Raw genomic sequence first — 16,808 nt, 5'->3', positions numbered from 1 at the left:
GTGGTTTTTAGAAAAGACATGCATATTCTGTACATAATTTCATTATTTCTCCACAACTGGTAATGTGGTGGAGGTCAGAGGTGCTGTCAGAATTGAACTAACAAACTAGTTTCAAGGATTTTACAGTGAAGTATGTAGAGAGAAGTACGAGTTAACTACAGTTATCTGTCACTGATGCTTACTGTGGTATTATCTCATTTATGTTTTCATAGCCATTGTGAAACTATGTGGAAATGGGGTAGTGGAGATGTTTCTCCTTCCAAAACAGAAGTAAGTATTGGATTACTATTAAAATAATATTTTCTTAAGAATTTCTGACATGGAGGATCTTTGATTGATGACACACTAATTGTGTGTATTTGTTCTTTCATACCTAAGTTGCTTAGCTAGTTTTACCCTAACTCAGTTTAAGGACTCTAAAAGTCAGGTTGGGTTCTTGCTTCTTGTCTACGTGCTATTTCATCTCTCGTGTGTAACACAGCTGTTTTATTCCTCTTCACTATGCTCATCTTTAAGAAAACATTTGTAGGAATTACATAAGCTTTATCCCAAGGGTGTTTTTGTGCATAGTATGTTCGATATCAATATTTTATTGCCACTAGGTTCAGTAACGCTGCTGGTTGTTACAATGCAAATCCAGTAAATGAGGAAATTCAGTTTTAGATGGGTAGGATGCTTTGATGGCTTTGCCATAGTTAAAACTAATACTCCTAAACTACTTTCTAAGATTTATAATTACTGTGTTTATGGAATTTAGCTAAAAATGGTCTGGTATAGGTACATATGCTAGATGCAGGTTTTAGTGTTGAACTGGAATAAGATTTGCTGAATGTTGTAAAAAAACCCAGACAAACACCAACTGAAAACTTTGCAGCAGCAGTATTGTCTGCACCGTTTCGTTTGTTCAAAGTATTTTTAATATCTGAAGGCTGCAGGCCTACAAGATGCAGGAAGCATGTCGGTGGCTGATTTGACTGAACAGCTGACAAGCACTGAAAAGCTGGTAGCACAGCTGAAGGAGCTGGTCAGGAAGAAGGATGCTGAGCTTCGGAATAAAGATCTTCAGTTAAAGGTAAATGTGCATGTGTTCTTGTCAAAAAGACTCTTTAAACCCCCTATTCAGTCCTGTTTATCGTGAGCTGTTTTTGTAGATACAGGCTTATAGTCAGTTATAGTCAAGAAGCGTTGGTCACAATTAGGTGTTGTGGTTCCTGGGCATTGCTGCTTTTTGCCTGTGTGTCTTCAGTTCCAAAATTGTAACTGGGTTTGGGTATTACACAGGCGATGTGTTCCTTGCATAGAATGGTTTGGGTTGGAAGGGACCTTAAAGATCATCTAGTTCCAACCCCAATCTGCATGAGCAGATGCAATAATTGCAAGGGACTTTCTGAGAGCTAAGGGCACATGGTCATTTTAGGCTAAGTATGGGGAATAATACCACCCAAATCATTACTGGATGTAAGCAAGATGCCCACTTACCTCAAACTGAATTTCTGTAGATAATTTTTTATTTCTCCTTCCATTATAAATGTCTTTTTACTGTATGATGGTCTTACTATTGATACTACTATATATTGTCCTCTGCTTTTGACTGGCATTAGGAAGGAAGGGACTAGAATGAGTTTATATCTAATATCCTGAAGACTTTTGAGGGTTTGTTAGTCTTTACTCTGTTATTTCTCAACAGTCATAAGGTTGGTCTGTTCCTGCAAGAAACTTTTTTTTACACTTTAGAAACAACGTCTTCTGTGGACACCGGCTAACTGAATTTTTTAAAACTCATTGTAAATTAAGTTGTCTGTTGGAACAAAATGAAACATGCTTTTGTAGTATTGTGATGGTGCCTTTCTTTTTGCATGTAACACCCCCACCCCTTGCCCCAAACTCTTGTTAAAATATCAAGCCCTGAATTGTAATGTTTAAAAAAAAAAAAAAGCTAAATTTCTAACACTGTAATGCCTTGGATTCTCTATAGCAATAAAAAAAATCATATGCAGAAAGTTTTAATAATGAGAGGAAGGTTGTTTCATACAGGAAAACCTATTGCACGGGACATTATAATGTCTGTTCAGGGGAAAAGATTTTTTTTTTTTCCTGTAATCACTTTTTTCTGTAATCACTAATAGATTTCAATCTCTTTTTATAATGGAAGAATTGAAGGATGCATGTAGCTTTCATGTAGCTAATTTAATCCTTCGTGACTCTGATGTTTGCAGGAGGAGAAGGAATCTGCTGATACCAAACTTTCCAAGTTGAAGCTGCAAAACAAAGCCAAGGTTGCATCATTAACCTCACAGCTGGAAGAACTTAAGAAACAGTTATCAGTATCAGGAAGCTTAGAGGGGAAAGCAGAACAAAAAAAGGTAAGCATCCTTACATTTGAAAGCAGACAATTTCTCTAAGCCTGTGGACTGTTTTGTGTGCTCGACTCAAATGTGGGACTGAGTTCACATTTTGAGCCGAGGCAGATTACTGTCAGAATAGACTGTGTGGATGCTGTTAGTCCATCTGTGTATTTCTGTTTCATTCTTTTATCTTTCTGTAGAAATTTATAAAATTGTACATTCCTTTCAAATTGTTTTAGTAAAAAAATTCTTACAGATCTTCATCATCTTATTAGCAGCTCAAAGTTTTAACACATGTGAAATCAGGAAGGTAAGTTTTTGAGAGGAAACAAAAGCAAAACCTAACTTGTTACTTTAATGTCCAAGATAATAATGGAAATGTAAAAATGCCCTTGGTAGCAAAATGTAAATTAAGTGTAGCCGTGTCTCATTTAAGTGACCAGTGTTTCAACAAAGATTCTCAGATCTGCTTGTAATAGTGTAGTTGTGTGAATATATCTGTATTTCTTCAAAATAGCGTATTTTGACTACATACAGCTTCTAAAATAACATTAGTGAGGCTTTAGTATTTCTAGGGCATTTGGTTTCTTTTTTTTTTTAGAGTATGCTGGAAAGGAAAAGACACAGATCAGTTTGTCCCTAGGTGTCCTCAAAGACACGCAGTAGCTAATAATTCGTGCTTTCAATCTGTTTTACTAATAAAGCATATTCTTAGCAATTGCACTTGATTTCTTTTGTAATGGCAAATAATTTCTATAATCCAGTGATTACACGTGCTAAAATTCTGATTGGAAACATTGTGCTTAGGAACAGTTTAATTTACACTTTTTTCCCCCTGTAGTCTTTTTTTTCCCCTCTGGATTCTATGGAATATACTTGCCAGATTATATGGGTTACAATTGTCAGAGGAAATGAAAGCCCTTACTGCACGTTGCAGTCCACTTTGCAGCAACAGTTACCGTTCATAATTTAAACACGGAAATTTTTACAACCTTGGTACGGATTCTGTGCCTGAAATGCCTAGCTTCTGCATGGAATATGTAATATATAAGAGAACCGAAACCCAGAGCATGAGTAAAGTCCACTTCTTCTCACCAGTATTGTCTGCATAGGTAGAGATGCAAAATTTCCTGTTTTTACAGGCATCAAAAGATGGTGACCAGGAAAATGCTGCAGCGAATCGTGGGAAAATATTAGTACTGAGAAGGAGAATTGAAGAACTAGAATCCCAGATCATACAGAAAAATGAAGAGTTACAAAAAAAGGTGGTGTTTTATATGATGCTAAGTGTGTGGCTTTTCAGATTTGTGGTATAGGTTTATGTTTAAATGTATTTACTTAAATATATTTCTATATGCAATTATATGTTACGTTACTGAACAGGTATTCTGGGAGTTTTCTGTTGAGTAGACCGAAAAGTTTGTATGCTGCAACCTGCCTGAGCAAATACAGTGAGAATTCTGTCACTGTGAATCCTCGAGGATACTTTTGTAGTCATTTGAAACTTAATGGAATAGCATACACAAATACAAAGTTTGTGGGTTAATGTTGTATTTAAAGCTTGTATTTTGAAAAAAATGCAGTTTTGCTTTGATTTTTCTTGTTGCAAAGAAGTCATAATGGAAGAAATGTAGGGAAGGGATGATTTTGTGTTACAGTTTGTAGAGGAAACGCAGTGATGTGTTCTGTGGACGTGACTGTTCGCTGCGTGAAGTGGCAGGAATGTGAAAGCTGCAAAACTTCAGGGAGAAAGATTCAGGAAAAGATTACACTTAAAATTGAACCAGGTTATAAATTTGATGGTCATTTTTTCAGTACCCTAATACAGGCAGTAGGGAAATAATGCAAATCGTTCTTCTGTGCTGTAGGTGGTGGAAGTATATAGATACAAGCAACGCTGTCTGTTCATTTTCAGAACGTTGAACTGGAGGCCCAGCAGTGTCGTGGGGCTGAGATGGATGCCATGCTGGCAGAGAAAGAAAAGAAGTTAGCTGAAAGAGATGCTTATATCATTGATTTACAGATAGCGTGTGGATCCAGTGGTGTTGCCAATGAAACACTCCTGCCCAATGAAGAATTGAAGGTATATTAGCAGCTCAGATACAAAATCTCATCAAGGTTTCAATGATTCAATGAATTCTGTTGCATTATGCAGTGGATCCTTCTCTGAAGCACAAATCCTCTGCAGTTATTCATGTGAATAAAAATGCTTTACTAATGATTTTCACTGATGTTAGTAGATCTATATTTATTTACCTATTTTGTCAGTAGTATTTATATGTATTCATATCAACTTCAGAATCTGCTGACAGATGTCATTCAAATTAAAACCAAACCTGAATATTGAGTTTAATGTTACCTTAACCGAGGGAAGGGCTAGGAGATGGTTTCATGATGGTTGCTGTATCTTTTTTCTGGGTCCATTATTTTAATTGTCTTTTGGTTTGCGTTCTAAAGAATCGTCTGGCTGTTAGAGAGTCATCACTTCAAAGTATGCAAATTCTAGTTCAGAACCTTACCAGGAAGGTTGGAGACAGTGAAGAAAAATGCAGCTTGTTCCAGGAACAGATTGAGAGCCTTAAAAATATTCAGAGCAAGGAAAGAGAGTGTTTCCAAGGAAAAGAAGCTACATATATGGAAAATGTAAGTAAATACACTGTAAAAATATTTAGGTTCTTTTGGCGGCTGTAGTGTTTATATCTCAGTAGTTAAGAAACATCTGTTTTAATTTTGTATGGTCTTTGACTAAAGACCTGTATGTTAATCAGATGAAATGAGAATACTGCAGCAGTAGGTGGTTTGTGCAGGTAATTGAAGTTGAAAGTTTTGTGCAAGAAAGGACTTTTAAGGATGTGGCTGGTGTTTTGGGCATGGAGGAACTAGGGTGTAATAGCGTGGAATGAGTCGTGCAGAATTCAAGTTGAAGAACCTCCGAATATCTCCTTCTTGTAGCCCTACATCTGGGGATGCAAACATGCTCACATGCTGGTAGTGCTTTTGGATTATTGTAATTATTCTTGACACAAATGGCTGTTTGACAGATCACTTGTGCTGTGAGCTATCTGGCACACTTTTTAGCATGAGAGCATGGAAAAAAAAATTGGTTTCCCCCTGACTTAAAAAGTAGCTGAAGAAGTTTTATATACTCCATGGGAAACTTTTCTAGAAGTTAGCAGCTGATTAACAAGACAAACAGTAACAACAACAACTTGTTAAGTAGTACTTTAAAAAAAGAAGAGAAAAAATAAAGTGGAACCTGGGGAGTGTGTTATCCCGTCCTTGATGTTAACAGGCTCTTCTAACTCCCTTGGAAGCCAAATCTCAAATTTGAAGCTGAAGTGCATGATCTCTCAGTGTTTGAGTTCTAACATGTGCAAAACTCGGTTTTCTGACATCATTTGATGTCTGAATTTATTTTATCTGTAAGAAAAATGTGACTTTCCATCCTGAACATGACCACACCTGTTCAGTAGCACACAGGGAGTTAGTTTTGATACAGGAAGGAAAGAAAAAGACAAAACAGGCCTGTAAAAGCCATTTTGGTGAGCACAGTGTTGTCACTCAGGTCTAAATCTGTGTAGGACTTTGTGTGAATTTATTCAAAATACCGTTACTGAGATTCCAAAAATTATATCCAGTCCTTACAAAGATTTTAAGATAGATAACAAAGACACATTGGAGGTAGAATGCAAGTTTTTGAGGAGGAGGCAGCTAGCTTTCAAAGCTGCCATTGGGCTTAATTGACAGAAACTTGCTAGAAATGAATGTGATCTGTACAATCTTTTAGAAATTAGAAGTCTCAGTACAGTAGCATCCAAAAAGAAAGGTGGAGATCTGTGATATTAAACAAAAATGGACAGTACCATGCTTCTCATTTAAAGTTGATTATTGTGGAATTGAAACCTTCTGTAGACTGGAGGTTTACCCGCATGCACCACTGGCATCAGGAATCAGTGGCTGATTTTTTACCATTCAGTGGAAGCAAAAGAGTACATTACCTTGCTGTACTTTTAGTTAGTCAATTCAGAATACTTCTACTATGCCTTGGTGGACTCATATTTACTTTCTGTGTGGTTTTAGGTACGTGTGTTTCAAAATATTATCCAGGAAAAAGAAAAGGAACTGGAAGCACAGAGAGAAAAGCATGAGCAGGAGCTCTTTAAATTAGCTGCTAAATCTGATGCAAGTGCTGACTTAGAACAGGTATGTTGCTTTGGAAACTCAATAGTTGGCTTACTTAGACATGGGAATTTGGAATCATGTAATTAGTAACCTCTGTGGCACAGTTCAGATGTCTGATTGGGAAAATAAGTCTTTTTCTTTCTCTTCTGGAAGTTTTAACTCATTCATTGATTGCTTGATCTTTTTTTTGCTAGCTACTAAAGGCCTTGAAACAGAAGCTCCATGAAAAGGAGGAAGTCATGCTGGGAAGGACACAGGTGATAGATGTCTTGCAAAAAGAACTGGATGCCAAGGATGAGCAACTGAAAGTAAGAAATAGGATATATGCACAACTGAACCTGTCAGGTCAAATAAAAGTGGAAAAAGCTGTTTGGTTTTGTGCACAAAGGATAATTCTGCATACTCTTTAGGCATGTCTCTGGGAGGCTTTGATATATGATAATGCAACCAGAGCTGTGCAAACAAATATTAATTCCGGTTAGGAAATTAACTTCAAGGAAGGGTAAAGTCCATAAAACACAGAACTGTCAACTCTCACACAGAGTTTGTCTTGATTCATTTTGGGAAGTTGCCACGTAGGGAAGACTTCATTCTGCCACAAGATTTTTGGCTTCTCTAACTAGAGTCTGCAGTGAGCCCCGAAAGTGAGGTGTTTCCTCCAGCCCAAGAGAGTGTTTTGCTAATAGTGTGCCTTTACTTTTGCTGTATTTCTACTGATTGCAAAAGCAATACCTAATCAAGGTTCTTTGTGTTTAAGCACCTAGCATGAACTCTGATTACAGCCTTTGAGTGCTGCTGCTTCAGTTCAACAACATAGAAGAAGGATATTACAGTCTCTCGGATAGGCTTTTGGGACTCTTTGTGGAAGCAGACCCATTATAGCCTGTCTGGGATGTGCCAGGTCCAACATTTCAGCTATACTATTTTCAACAAACTTTCCATTTACTGGGAGGGCTGCCAGAATCAAAATCTTACTAGAAATTGTTGCAGCTATGTACCCAGGTAGATACCCTGCTCAGGTAGTTAAGATCCAGGGTGGTTTAAGCCGGTTTAATTTGTCCTTTCCATTTGTTATGCCTCCTGCCTTATGCAGGGTTTTGTTGTTTATTTTTAATTTTGGGTTGTATGCATCTTCCTGCAGTGATGCTCTGCAAGAACTGATGGTACCTGGTGCTAGTGCATTGAGGGGACAGAAATGCACACCTTGAGCGTAAGGGGAAGGTTTGACCATGACAACATGAACCTAAAGCACTTTAACTGTAATGGGATCTCAGCTTTAGTAATAAAATACTTTTTTACATGAGCAGTTTTAACCGTAGTTTGGAAATGTTCCCTCTGCTGTTCTGCACAGCTTTTTTACACGGGCAGTTTATATTCTTAGGTTTATGTGTCATGAAAGTAGTTTTTTGAACAGTAGGTCTGTTGTGAGGTGGACTTTTCTGCTACAGTGATCTGTAATCTTTTCTACCTCTTTATGTATTAAAATAACTAAGGTAAAGACACTAAAAGCAGTAATGGAAAACTAATTAGCAACAAAGTATTATAAGGAAGAACAAGATCAGTTTGTGAACTTCAGTTTTAATGGATGTAGGTGACAACATCGGGGTGGCATTGTAGTGAGCATTCTTAATCTTTGGCATCACTGTTAAGGTTCTGCTTCCATTATTTTTTTATATTCCACAGAACCAAGTATTTTTTGTTCCATTTTTCTCCTATGAGAGAGGTAGCATGTAGTTTGCACTGAAATAGTGGTGCCGTTTTGCTGAAGTCCCTGCTTTTGTCTTGGAAATCGGAGCCGAGTAGCTTTTGTGGTAGAGGCAAGTTACCAGGAGTAGCCCTGATTTCTGATTATAATGTATGTAGAAATACAGATACAATATTTGACAGTGGTACTAAAACCACTTTGCATTAAAATATAAAGGTGTTTTCTGTTGTTTTTCACAGGAGATAAATGAAAACCTGAAACGTCTTCTGTCTGAAAAAGAAAACCTCCAGTCTAAACTGGATGCTGAGAAACATGTAATGAGAGCCCAGTTAAGAGACATGATGGAGAAACATGAGCTTGAAATGACAAAAGTTAAGGAGAAATATAATGCTGAACTGCATGAAATTAAAGAGAAACATGAAACTGAGCTACAGGAGAAAGATCAGGCCCTGTTTCAGCTTAAGAAACTAGTGGCAGAATTAAAGGGTAGTGGACAGACTAACTCAGAAGAAGTAAGAGATCTGGAGTCTCTAACCAAAGAGAAGATGGAAGATTTAGAAGGTAGCCTGTTTAAACTGTTGTTACATTTGAAGGGTTCCTTTGCCCCATACTATCTATATGTATTGCATGCCAATTTCATACCTCTTGTGAGTAGAACTACATTAACTTTGGTGGAAGAGCTATTACCATGCTAATTAAAAAGCGTCTGTGATTAAACACTATAATAATGGGGCTTATAGGAATACCAAGATAATCACATGAACTGTAAATTTCTCACTACATTTTTTAGTGTTGTATTTTTCTTCAAATGCAGTTGTCTTGTATCCAGTTACTAAAGGAATTAAACATAGCTCTTATATTAGTAAACTTTCTAGGGTTTTCAATAATTTTTTGTGTCTTGTTTCTTAGTACAAGTGAAATTGAAAACAGAAGAGGCCAGCAAATCTGAAGCAAAGTTTCTGAAAATGAAAGCTTGGTCTAAATCAAGAATCAAACAACTGGAAGATGAACTAAAGAACGTATGTGTAACATTATTTTTAATCTTACATGCCTGTATTTAAAACAGCTGTGCTTGGAAATTTGACTGGAGAACGTAAAATATGGGGTAAATAGAATATTAAAATAATTTTTTCAAAGCATCTTTATATTTGAATAAATGTATGAAAATTGGATGGATGTAAAATGTTGATACAGGATGAATTTTAACAAAAAAAGTACAAACTGGTGTTACCAGCATTCAGGAGTAGATTTGTTAGAGATTAGCTAGTTTATTGCACTTTCACATATTAAAAAAACAGTTATTCTAAATCTTACTTAAAAATCAGAAAAAAAAATGTCGCACTGACTTTGTTGTATTTCTGGTGTTCTGGTACCTTTGACTTATTTTTTTTAGCTTTCATCAAAGAATAACGATGTATCTGCCTTAAACAATCGAGTCTCGGAATTAGAGAGTGAAAATGAAGAACTGCAGTCAAAATTGCAATCGTTGTATGAAATCAGAACGCAGAACGGTGAGAAAAATACCTTGGTTTTTTCTCTGTACTTGGGATCATTGCAAAAGAAAAAAATACTTTCTCATTTTCGTTTTCAAAGTATAACTTTTTCTGAAGACAGATTCATGGGACTTGGAACAATAGCATGCAGTATTTAAGTCAGAGTTACAGCTCAGCTTTTCCTTCCTAAATCTACCTGTGCGTAATACTCGTTGCACTTCGGCTTAGGCAGGGCGTGCGTAAACTTCTCCAGGAAGTGGAAGAGGTATGTGCTTAGGAGGAAGAATGAGATCAAATATCTGGCAAATTTGTCAGAGAATATACAATAAACTTTGGAGAGCAGCGAGTTTCAGGTAAATTAAGAATGATCTCAAATATTTTTCTTTTGTGAGGATTCGAGAGAGAATTTTTGCTTAAAACCTCAGATAGTTTACATTAGAGCTCTGTGAGAGATTTTTCGTTTCGCCTTGTGCTATTTTTCTCTGATGTCCTTTCTATGAATCGAAAACAGTAGAATTTTCAGTTCGTCAGTCTAGACTGTTAGCATGTTAGATTTAAAGAACTCAGCAATATTGAATAATCAAGGACTCAGTTTCATAAGCAGTTGGACAACACAGCTCAACAGACATCTTCTAACTGAATTATCTGAATTTTCATTTTTAATCATTGGTTTTCTTACTAGATTTGTGTTCTAATGAGCTGAATTTATTATGTTTTCATAGAAGAATTGCTGAAGAAGCTGGAAGTCTATGAAGAACAGCAAAGGAAGTTGCAAGCTGATCTTGACCAAGTTACAAAGAGGGCAGCTTCACAGGTTAACTTTAAAATTGATTTGTATGAGTTGCTGAGTAACTCGAGAGAGTGATAATTAGACTTTGAAGAGTGTGTTAACTGGATTTTGGAGCTGAAAATTAATTTAGTCATATATGGAATTGTCTGTGTCTATAGCTGTTCAGTTGGATAAGAAGCTAACAGGTTTTGAATTACTTAAGATAAATTTCTACTTACTTTTCCAGGTACTTTAAATTACGTTTTTCCAAGCAGTTTACTAATTATTTAGTTGCATTTAGCATGAGTCATTGAAGTGTGGCTGTTATTTTGTATACAATAAAAATAGCTTTCAGAAGGAAATAATAGCTGTAACCTTGACAGACGTACAGGTCTGGATAACAAAGTGCTCAAAGCATTGCAGAAGGTCTTTAGGTGGATTAACAGTAAACATTAATCACAGTGACTTTATGCAGCAGAGCCAGTTTGAAACAGTTAATTATATTTTGCTAAAAAAGAATTGTTTTTTCTAAGTTTTCTGGAGAAATTGGGTTTTTTGGTAAAAATCTTAAAATAGATTTTATTTTGGTGGGAAGGTCAAAACATTTTTAATCTGTTCATGGAAACAAATTTGCTAGAGATTTGTTATCCCGCAGGCTGAGCCCTGTGGCCACAAACAAGACAAAATGGGAAGATTTTTCAGAAAAGCAGGCTGGGATATTCTGGCAAAAGCCTTGTTAAACTCCTTGTTTTGGGCCACAGTACCTGTAGCTCTGGGAAGAGCACGTTGAATGTTGTTTTACTTTGTAACATTGCTAAGATGAAAATGTGGAACAAAAATATTTTGCTTAAAAAAGCCATTTTTCATTGAAAAGTATTTCAGATTAAAAGTGCAACTCGCAGTGCCATTTTTGGTATTTTATGAAGTGGTGAAACTTGCTTTTTACATAATCTGCATAAATAAAAATCTGTGAAAATGATAATTGCTATTGTAACGTGGTGAATTAGACAGGATTTTTCTCTCTGTTAATGGTTTGCCAACTTAAAATGTTATTCACATTTACAGTGGGATTTGGTAAATATATTTTCATGCACAATTTCTCTTGTTAGGCCAGTGAATCCGGTAGTGTGGATGAATTGCAGAATCAGCTTTTGGAATGGCAAGAAAATGTACCAGAGTCAGAGGAGTCCTGCGATCAAGTCAGAGAGGAGAAATCTGCCATGGCCTTTAGAATGGCTCAGATTGAGGAGGAGAGAGAAGGTGAATTGTTTTATTTGCGATAAAATAGTACGATGAAGTCGTATTTATACATGGCATGTATCTGTGTGTGTCAGCTGTACTTCAGACTGAATTGATAGCACACCACCATGACTCATTCATGTAGTCATAAGATTTGTATAAATTGCAAATTTAAGCAATTTAGCTATACTTTTTCCTATTTCCTTGAATCTGCTTCTCATACATTCATCTTTTTTTGCAACATCTTTTTGAGTAAATGCGCTTGTTCTGTTTGTCATTGAGTTGCTGCTCTGCAGGACTGCTTGAATTTACTTTGAAAGCTTATTGTCTGCATTTGAGTGATCAGTGACAAAAAATTCACCATTGGAAGGTTAAAGCTGCTTGCCTACAGCAGCTGGTAAAGAAAGGTGTGAGGATCTATAGCATAGGTTTGAATTTGATCAATGAAGGTGTTGCTTCAGTAAAATGTACCTCAGACCGAGTTTTTCTTGAAATACAATTAATGAGAAGCCTTTGTTAGAATATTCAGTAATTTGTTAGTAAGGGTAACTTGTATAGGTCAGCTGAATAACATTAATTGACAATGATTTGGAGCTAGTTAAAAATATTAAATTACCTACGGAAAGCAACATTTCAAGTAAGCTCAGGTTTTGTAGTTTTACAAGTTACTAATAAAACAAGAGATGAGAAAGTGAAGCAGCTTCTATTAAAACTCGCAGAAGTCTGGTTAAATTTCACTGCTTTACTGCTTTTTTTCAAAGCCAACTAGTAGTTTATTGTGGTTTTTGTTCGCTTAGTTAAGTGTGCGTGGATTAATAGCCAATTTTAATATGCACAACTATGGTCATAATTAATCCAGTTAGTTAATTTGAGCCTTCTCTTTTTTGTCTGCGATTGACTGACTTGTCATTGACGTGATCAATTTGGAAGCTCAGTGTGTAAACACAGAGATGTTTTAGGAATCACGTCTTTTCTTTATGAGGGATTTACGCGTGTAATGCTTTGGAATATTCCCTTCATTAACATTCCTGTTACCTCATCTGTGGTAACTACAGCTCCACGGGCAATATTAATAGCAGTTTCAGAATTTCATCCGCGCCAGTCCGTGTTTACTTTTGTACTTTTCCCCTTGGGATAAGCGTGACCTTTCTGTTTCTTTTTTCCTGCCGTTACACCTGACGAGCACTCAGCGTCCCTTCCCCCTCCACTCCTACCCTCCACTGCGATTCGGTCAGCCAGCGAGAACATGGTTTCCCATCAGTTTTGTGCATGCAGGTTCCTGCAGCAATGGCAACCTGTAATGTACTGTTGCTGATTTCTTCTGTGGTTGCTTCTGTTGAGGAAATCGCCAACAGTACCGTATAAGATTTGCCATTGATGGTATGTGGTGTTTAGCAATACATGTATCAGATGCTGGTTTTAGTGGATTTTTTTTTTTTCTGCCTTGCAGTACCTATTTCTTTATAGCAAATGAATCATCTTTCTTCATTTTCCTTTGTAGTAACAGCTGACTCCATATTTATGTTGCACCCTGATCTAGAGAAAAATTTCTTGGCTTGTTGCAAATGGTTGTGACTAAGTAAGAACCAAATTTATTTAAATATTCTTAGTAGTACTTGAAATTCAGCAGTATTTTAAAAAAAACCAAACCAATCATTACGTTCCATAAATTGCAGAACTTTGTAAGCATTCATATTACCTACCAATATTTTAAGCAGTGTGTAAACCCACTACTGATTCCATCACAGTCTATGACAATTTGCCATATATGGCAATCATCTCTTTTGGATGGAATGTGTGGGGAGCTGCAAAAGTATAGAGGATGATAGTATTGATTCCTTGTACAGGATGGAGCAGGGTTTCCTCTGCAAACCACTAAAGGTTGTGATGCTTTGTGTGAATAGTAACACAAGGAAATAAAGACATATCATTAATTAATTTAAATGCAGTGTCTATCTGGAGAAAAGTGTCCTGGGAAGTTCTTCAGTTTTGGTGGTAGATATAATTGCAAATGAAAAGCTCCCTGAGATGCTGTTAAACATCAGATAATATATTAATTTACTGCTTGTTGTTAAAGCAGTGCTGAATTTATCTGAATGTGTTTGAATATTCTAAATCATTCTGAAGCTCTGAAGTCTATACTTTCATTTGTCATGTGACAATGGTAATTTCATTCTTTCTTTTTCATTATGAAATACTTAGGAGCCTAAATATTTTGGGTTCCTAAAGGGCAGTGTGTTATTCATTGTGATTATACTTAAAACCAGATGACCTCAATTTCAACTTCCAAGAAATGGAAAACTCTTTTTTTCCAAAGAAGGAGTTATGTTCTTACCTGGAGTAGTGTTTGCTCCTTGAATGGCTTCACTGAATTAATTGACAGCTCTTGTTAGCAGAGGTTTAAGGCATGTGATCAGAAGTTGCCCTTTATTTTTACAGCTTTGAAGGAGTATGTATAATGATTAAAAAAAAAAGTAGATTCCATACTTGAACATAAACAAAGGTGTGTAAAATGAATGCTGATAAAGTGTTAGTGCCAGAAGCCAAAGTGTTAGTAAAACCAGAAGTAAAATCCAATTTAGCAGTTCTACTTTATAACGGTCTCATTTTTTTTCCTTAAACCTTTTTCCTCTAATCTTTTTGACAACTTAAATATGTGATTTTGAAGTATTGCAGTAAGACCTTAAATCTAGTAGGTGTTACAGAACTGGGTTTTAATAAAATCTCTGGCATAAGTAATCCTTGGGCAACGCTGATGAAAGTTGAGTATTCCCAGTAGAGCTGAATTTCCGGTGGTTACCTCACAGATGCATCAACATAAGCACTCTGAGTTTTGCATTCTGTGAGGACAACTGTGGATTGATGTGGTTAAATTGAAAGCTGAATTTCTAATTAATTAATCTAACTTTCAATTAAAGTATGGAGCCACCTTTACTTTCATTTTTTTTTTCACTGGCTGTTCTGTTTTGTCTGCTTTTCATGAAACATCTGTTTCCTAATCTGTTACCCCAAACATGTTTTGTCACATCACAAAACAGATGGGAATGTACTTTAAATGAAAAATCATTTCTAACAATGAACAGGATGCATACCTAAGCTTTCATATTCTGAATTTATTCAGTCTGTTTATTTACGAGTGATTCTGTATTTGTCTGAAAAGAGTGGTATCATTAATTTATGATAAGATGGTTTGATGCCAGTTTGCAGTGTAACACATGCTTGTGACTTCCTTTAAATTATCTGGCTCTGTAGCTCACACTAAAATTAAAGTTGAAAGGGACACATGTCATTTCCATAAAAAATGAATGTGATTGTTCAGATTATAAAAACTGCAGCTGTTTCAGCTGATGCCTTGATCATACAAATTAAGTATATTTTAACTGAGTAAATTGAAATACGATGTAATTTGGCATTTTAATTGGTTGGCATTTTTTTAGTAGCATCATAACCTTACCCTTTCCAGTCTCCTGTATAAAGTCTTCAGTTAGAGCTGATGAAGAAGCAAAGTTAGACTTATTTTGCTGCTTCTTTTTGAGATATGCAGACTTTATTCTTATGTTTGTCATAGTAACGTTGGAGAGAAATGACAAGGTGAACACAGTGGATTGAACAGAGTCTTTTTCCTGTCAGTCATTCGTAGGGACTTCAGCCTGGCCCTGGTCTCTTTTCTTGTAGTAGTGTCTGATATAAAAGTAATTGCTTTCCTGTGGCACAAAACTGATTGAGGATGACTGGTTCTTTCCTGGCTGCTCTGATCCAGCCATAGTCTCAGGGCAACAGGAGCTGGAGGAGGAACTGGCCACAGTTCAAGGAACGGGCGGGCTGCAGCAGGCAAGAAGAAAAAGCAGTCAGACCAGAAGGAAGCTTCAGGTGGGTTAAAAGAGATAAGACTTTATTTTTAGCCGTATGTTAATAAAAATACGGAAAGTACTATAATTTTTAGGATGCTTTACAGTTAAACACATTAAGGACTTAAGAAGTTAGATTGGTGTTATAACTGAAAACATAGGTGGATTTAATGGTCATGTATGTAGCCAGAAGATGAGAAATTCCAATAGCATCATGCTTCTCTATCCTTGAGTAATGAATCTGCTTAATTTTACATTGAAAAATAATGAGCTTCCCTCTGCCGTAATTGATGGCTTATGTGTATGCTTAATATGTTGAGACCGTTTTTGGTTTACAGTCTTTGCAATTCTCTTTGTTGCTGGAGCTTTAGTTAATATTTAGTAAGTAGTGTCAGTTTGTTCAGATGTAATTCTGGGTAGTTGGTGCTGTAACTTGCATGAAAAAAATGATAATTATTTGTAAGAAGGTTTAGGTGTCATCGGAAAAATAATTTTATATTTAGTTAACACTGGTACTTTACCCTGAGATTCAGAGGACTCTGTTAGAAATTAGAGGACCAATTAAGATAACCAAACATGCTCATCTCTTGACCTTTCAGATGCCTGAGGGTGTCTTCGAATGCCTGGCAGGTAACACACAAAACCTATGAGAGACTTGGCTTTTCTGGAAACAATGGCTGGAAGCAGGGCAGGTTACTGTAGTGTCCACAGTGATCCCATATACTTACATTTAGGCACCTGAATCACTTGTTGAGTTTTAGGACTTTTAATTGAAACTACTCTTTCTAACAGAATACGTATTTTACCCTTGCTTCTTTTCTTCTTTAAATTAAACTTCATTTTCATGTTTTATGTGTAGGAAGAATACAACTTCGATAGAAAACAATGCTTTCAAGAGTTGAATGTCACCTTGGATAGCACTGATTCAGCTGAAGGAGAAAATATGGGAGGTTGGTGGCCAGAGTACACTTCACCTAATGCAGGTGTGCTAGCGACTAGACAGTTTATTAAAGCATGCACTGCTGCTGTATTTTTGTGTCTGTTTTTGTTTTCAAATTCAACTAATAACCCATTTGTGGTGTATTCTAATCTTTGTTGGAATTTTTTGGCTTGCATTTTCTTTCTTTTTATTTTGAAGCATGTGCGTGCTGGATGAACTGCCTAGTTTTGGTTCAGAAGTAGAATATAAATATGACTGAACACTGGAATTGGTTGAGCCTTGACACC

The 16,808-nt window shown here is 36.3% G+C and overlaps 1 protein-coding gene across 1 annotated transcript in view; it reads left to right on the top strand.

The window, feature by feature from the left end:
• Positions 1-225: 225 nt before the first annotated feature.
• LOC104507747 (golgin subfamily B member 1-like) overlaps positions 226-16,808 on the top strand; it is a gene marked incomplete at its 3' end in the record, with an annotated part of 31,365 nt that continues 14,782 nt past the window's right edge. Inside the window, exons 1-15 of the mRNA XM_010149122.1 lie at positions 226-270; positions 929-1,072; positions 2,217-2,363; positions 3,488-3,610; positions 4,261-4,428; positions 4,803-4,988; positions 6,426-6,548; positions 6,722-6,835; positions 8,472-8,793; positions 9,148-9,167; positions 9,626-9,743; positions 10,448-10,539; positions 11,604-11,754; positions 15,494-15,603; positions 16,441-16,531. Coding sequence (XP_010147424.1) covers positions 226-270; positions 929-1,072; positions 2,217-2,363; positions 3,488-3,610; positions 4,261-4,428; positions 4,803-4,988; positions 6,426-6,548; positions 6,722-6,835; positions 8,472-8,793; positions 9,148-9,167; positions 9,626-9,743; positions 10,448-10,539; positions 11,604-11,754; positions 15,494-15,603; positions 16,441-16,531 — 1,954 coding nt within the window. The remainder of the gene's footprint in view (positions 271-928; positions 1,073-2,216; positions 2,364-3,487; positions 3,611-4,260; positions 4,429-4,802; positions 4,989-6,425; positions 6,549-6,721; positions 6,836-8,471; positions 8,794-9,147; positions 9,168-9,625; positions 9,744-10,447; positions 10,540-11,603; positions 11,755-15,493; positions 15,604-16,440; positions 16,532-16,808) is intronic.

Source organism: Eurypyga helias, unplaced genomic scaffold, assembly GCF_000690775.1.
Source record: "Eurypyga helias isolate BGI_N326 unplaced genomic scaffold, ASM69077v1 scaffold40693, whole genome shotgun sequence".
Lineage (NCBI taxonomy): Eukaryota > Metazoa > Chordata > Aves > Eurypygiformes > Eurypygidae > Eurypyga > Eurypyga helias.
The sequence above is the reverse complement of the archived record's forward strand: the minus strand, read 5'-3'. Positions and strand labels throughout refer to the sequence as shown.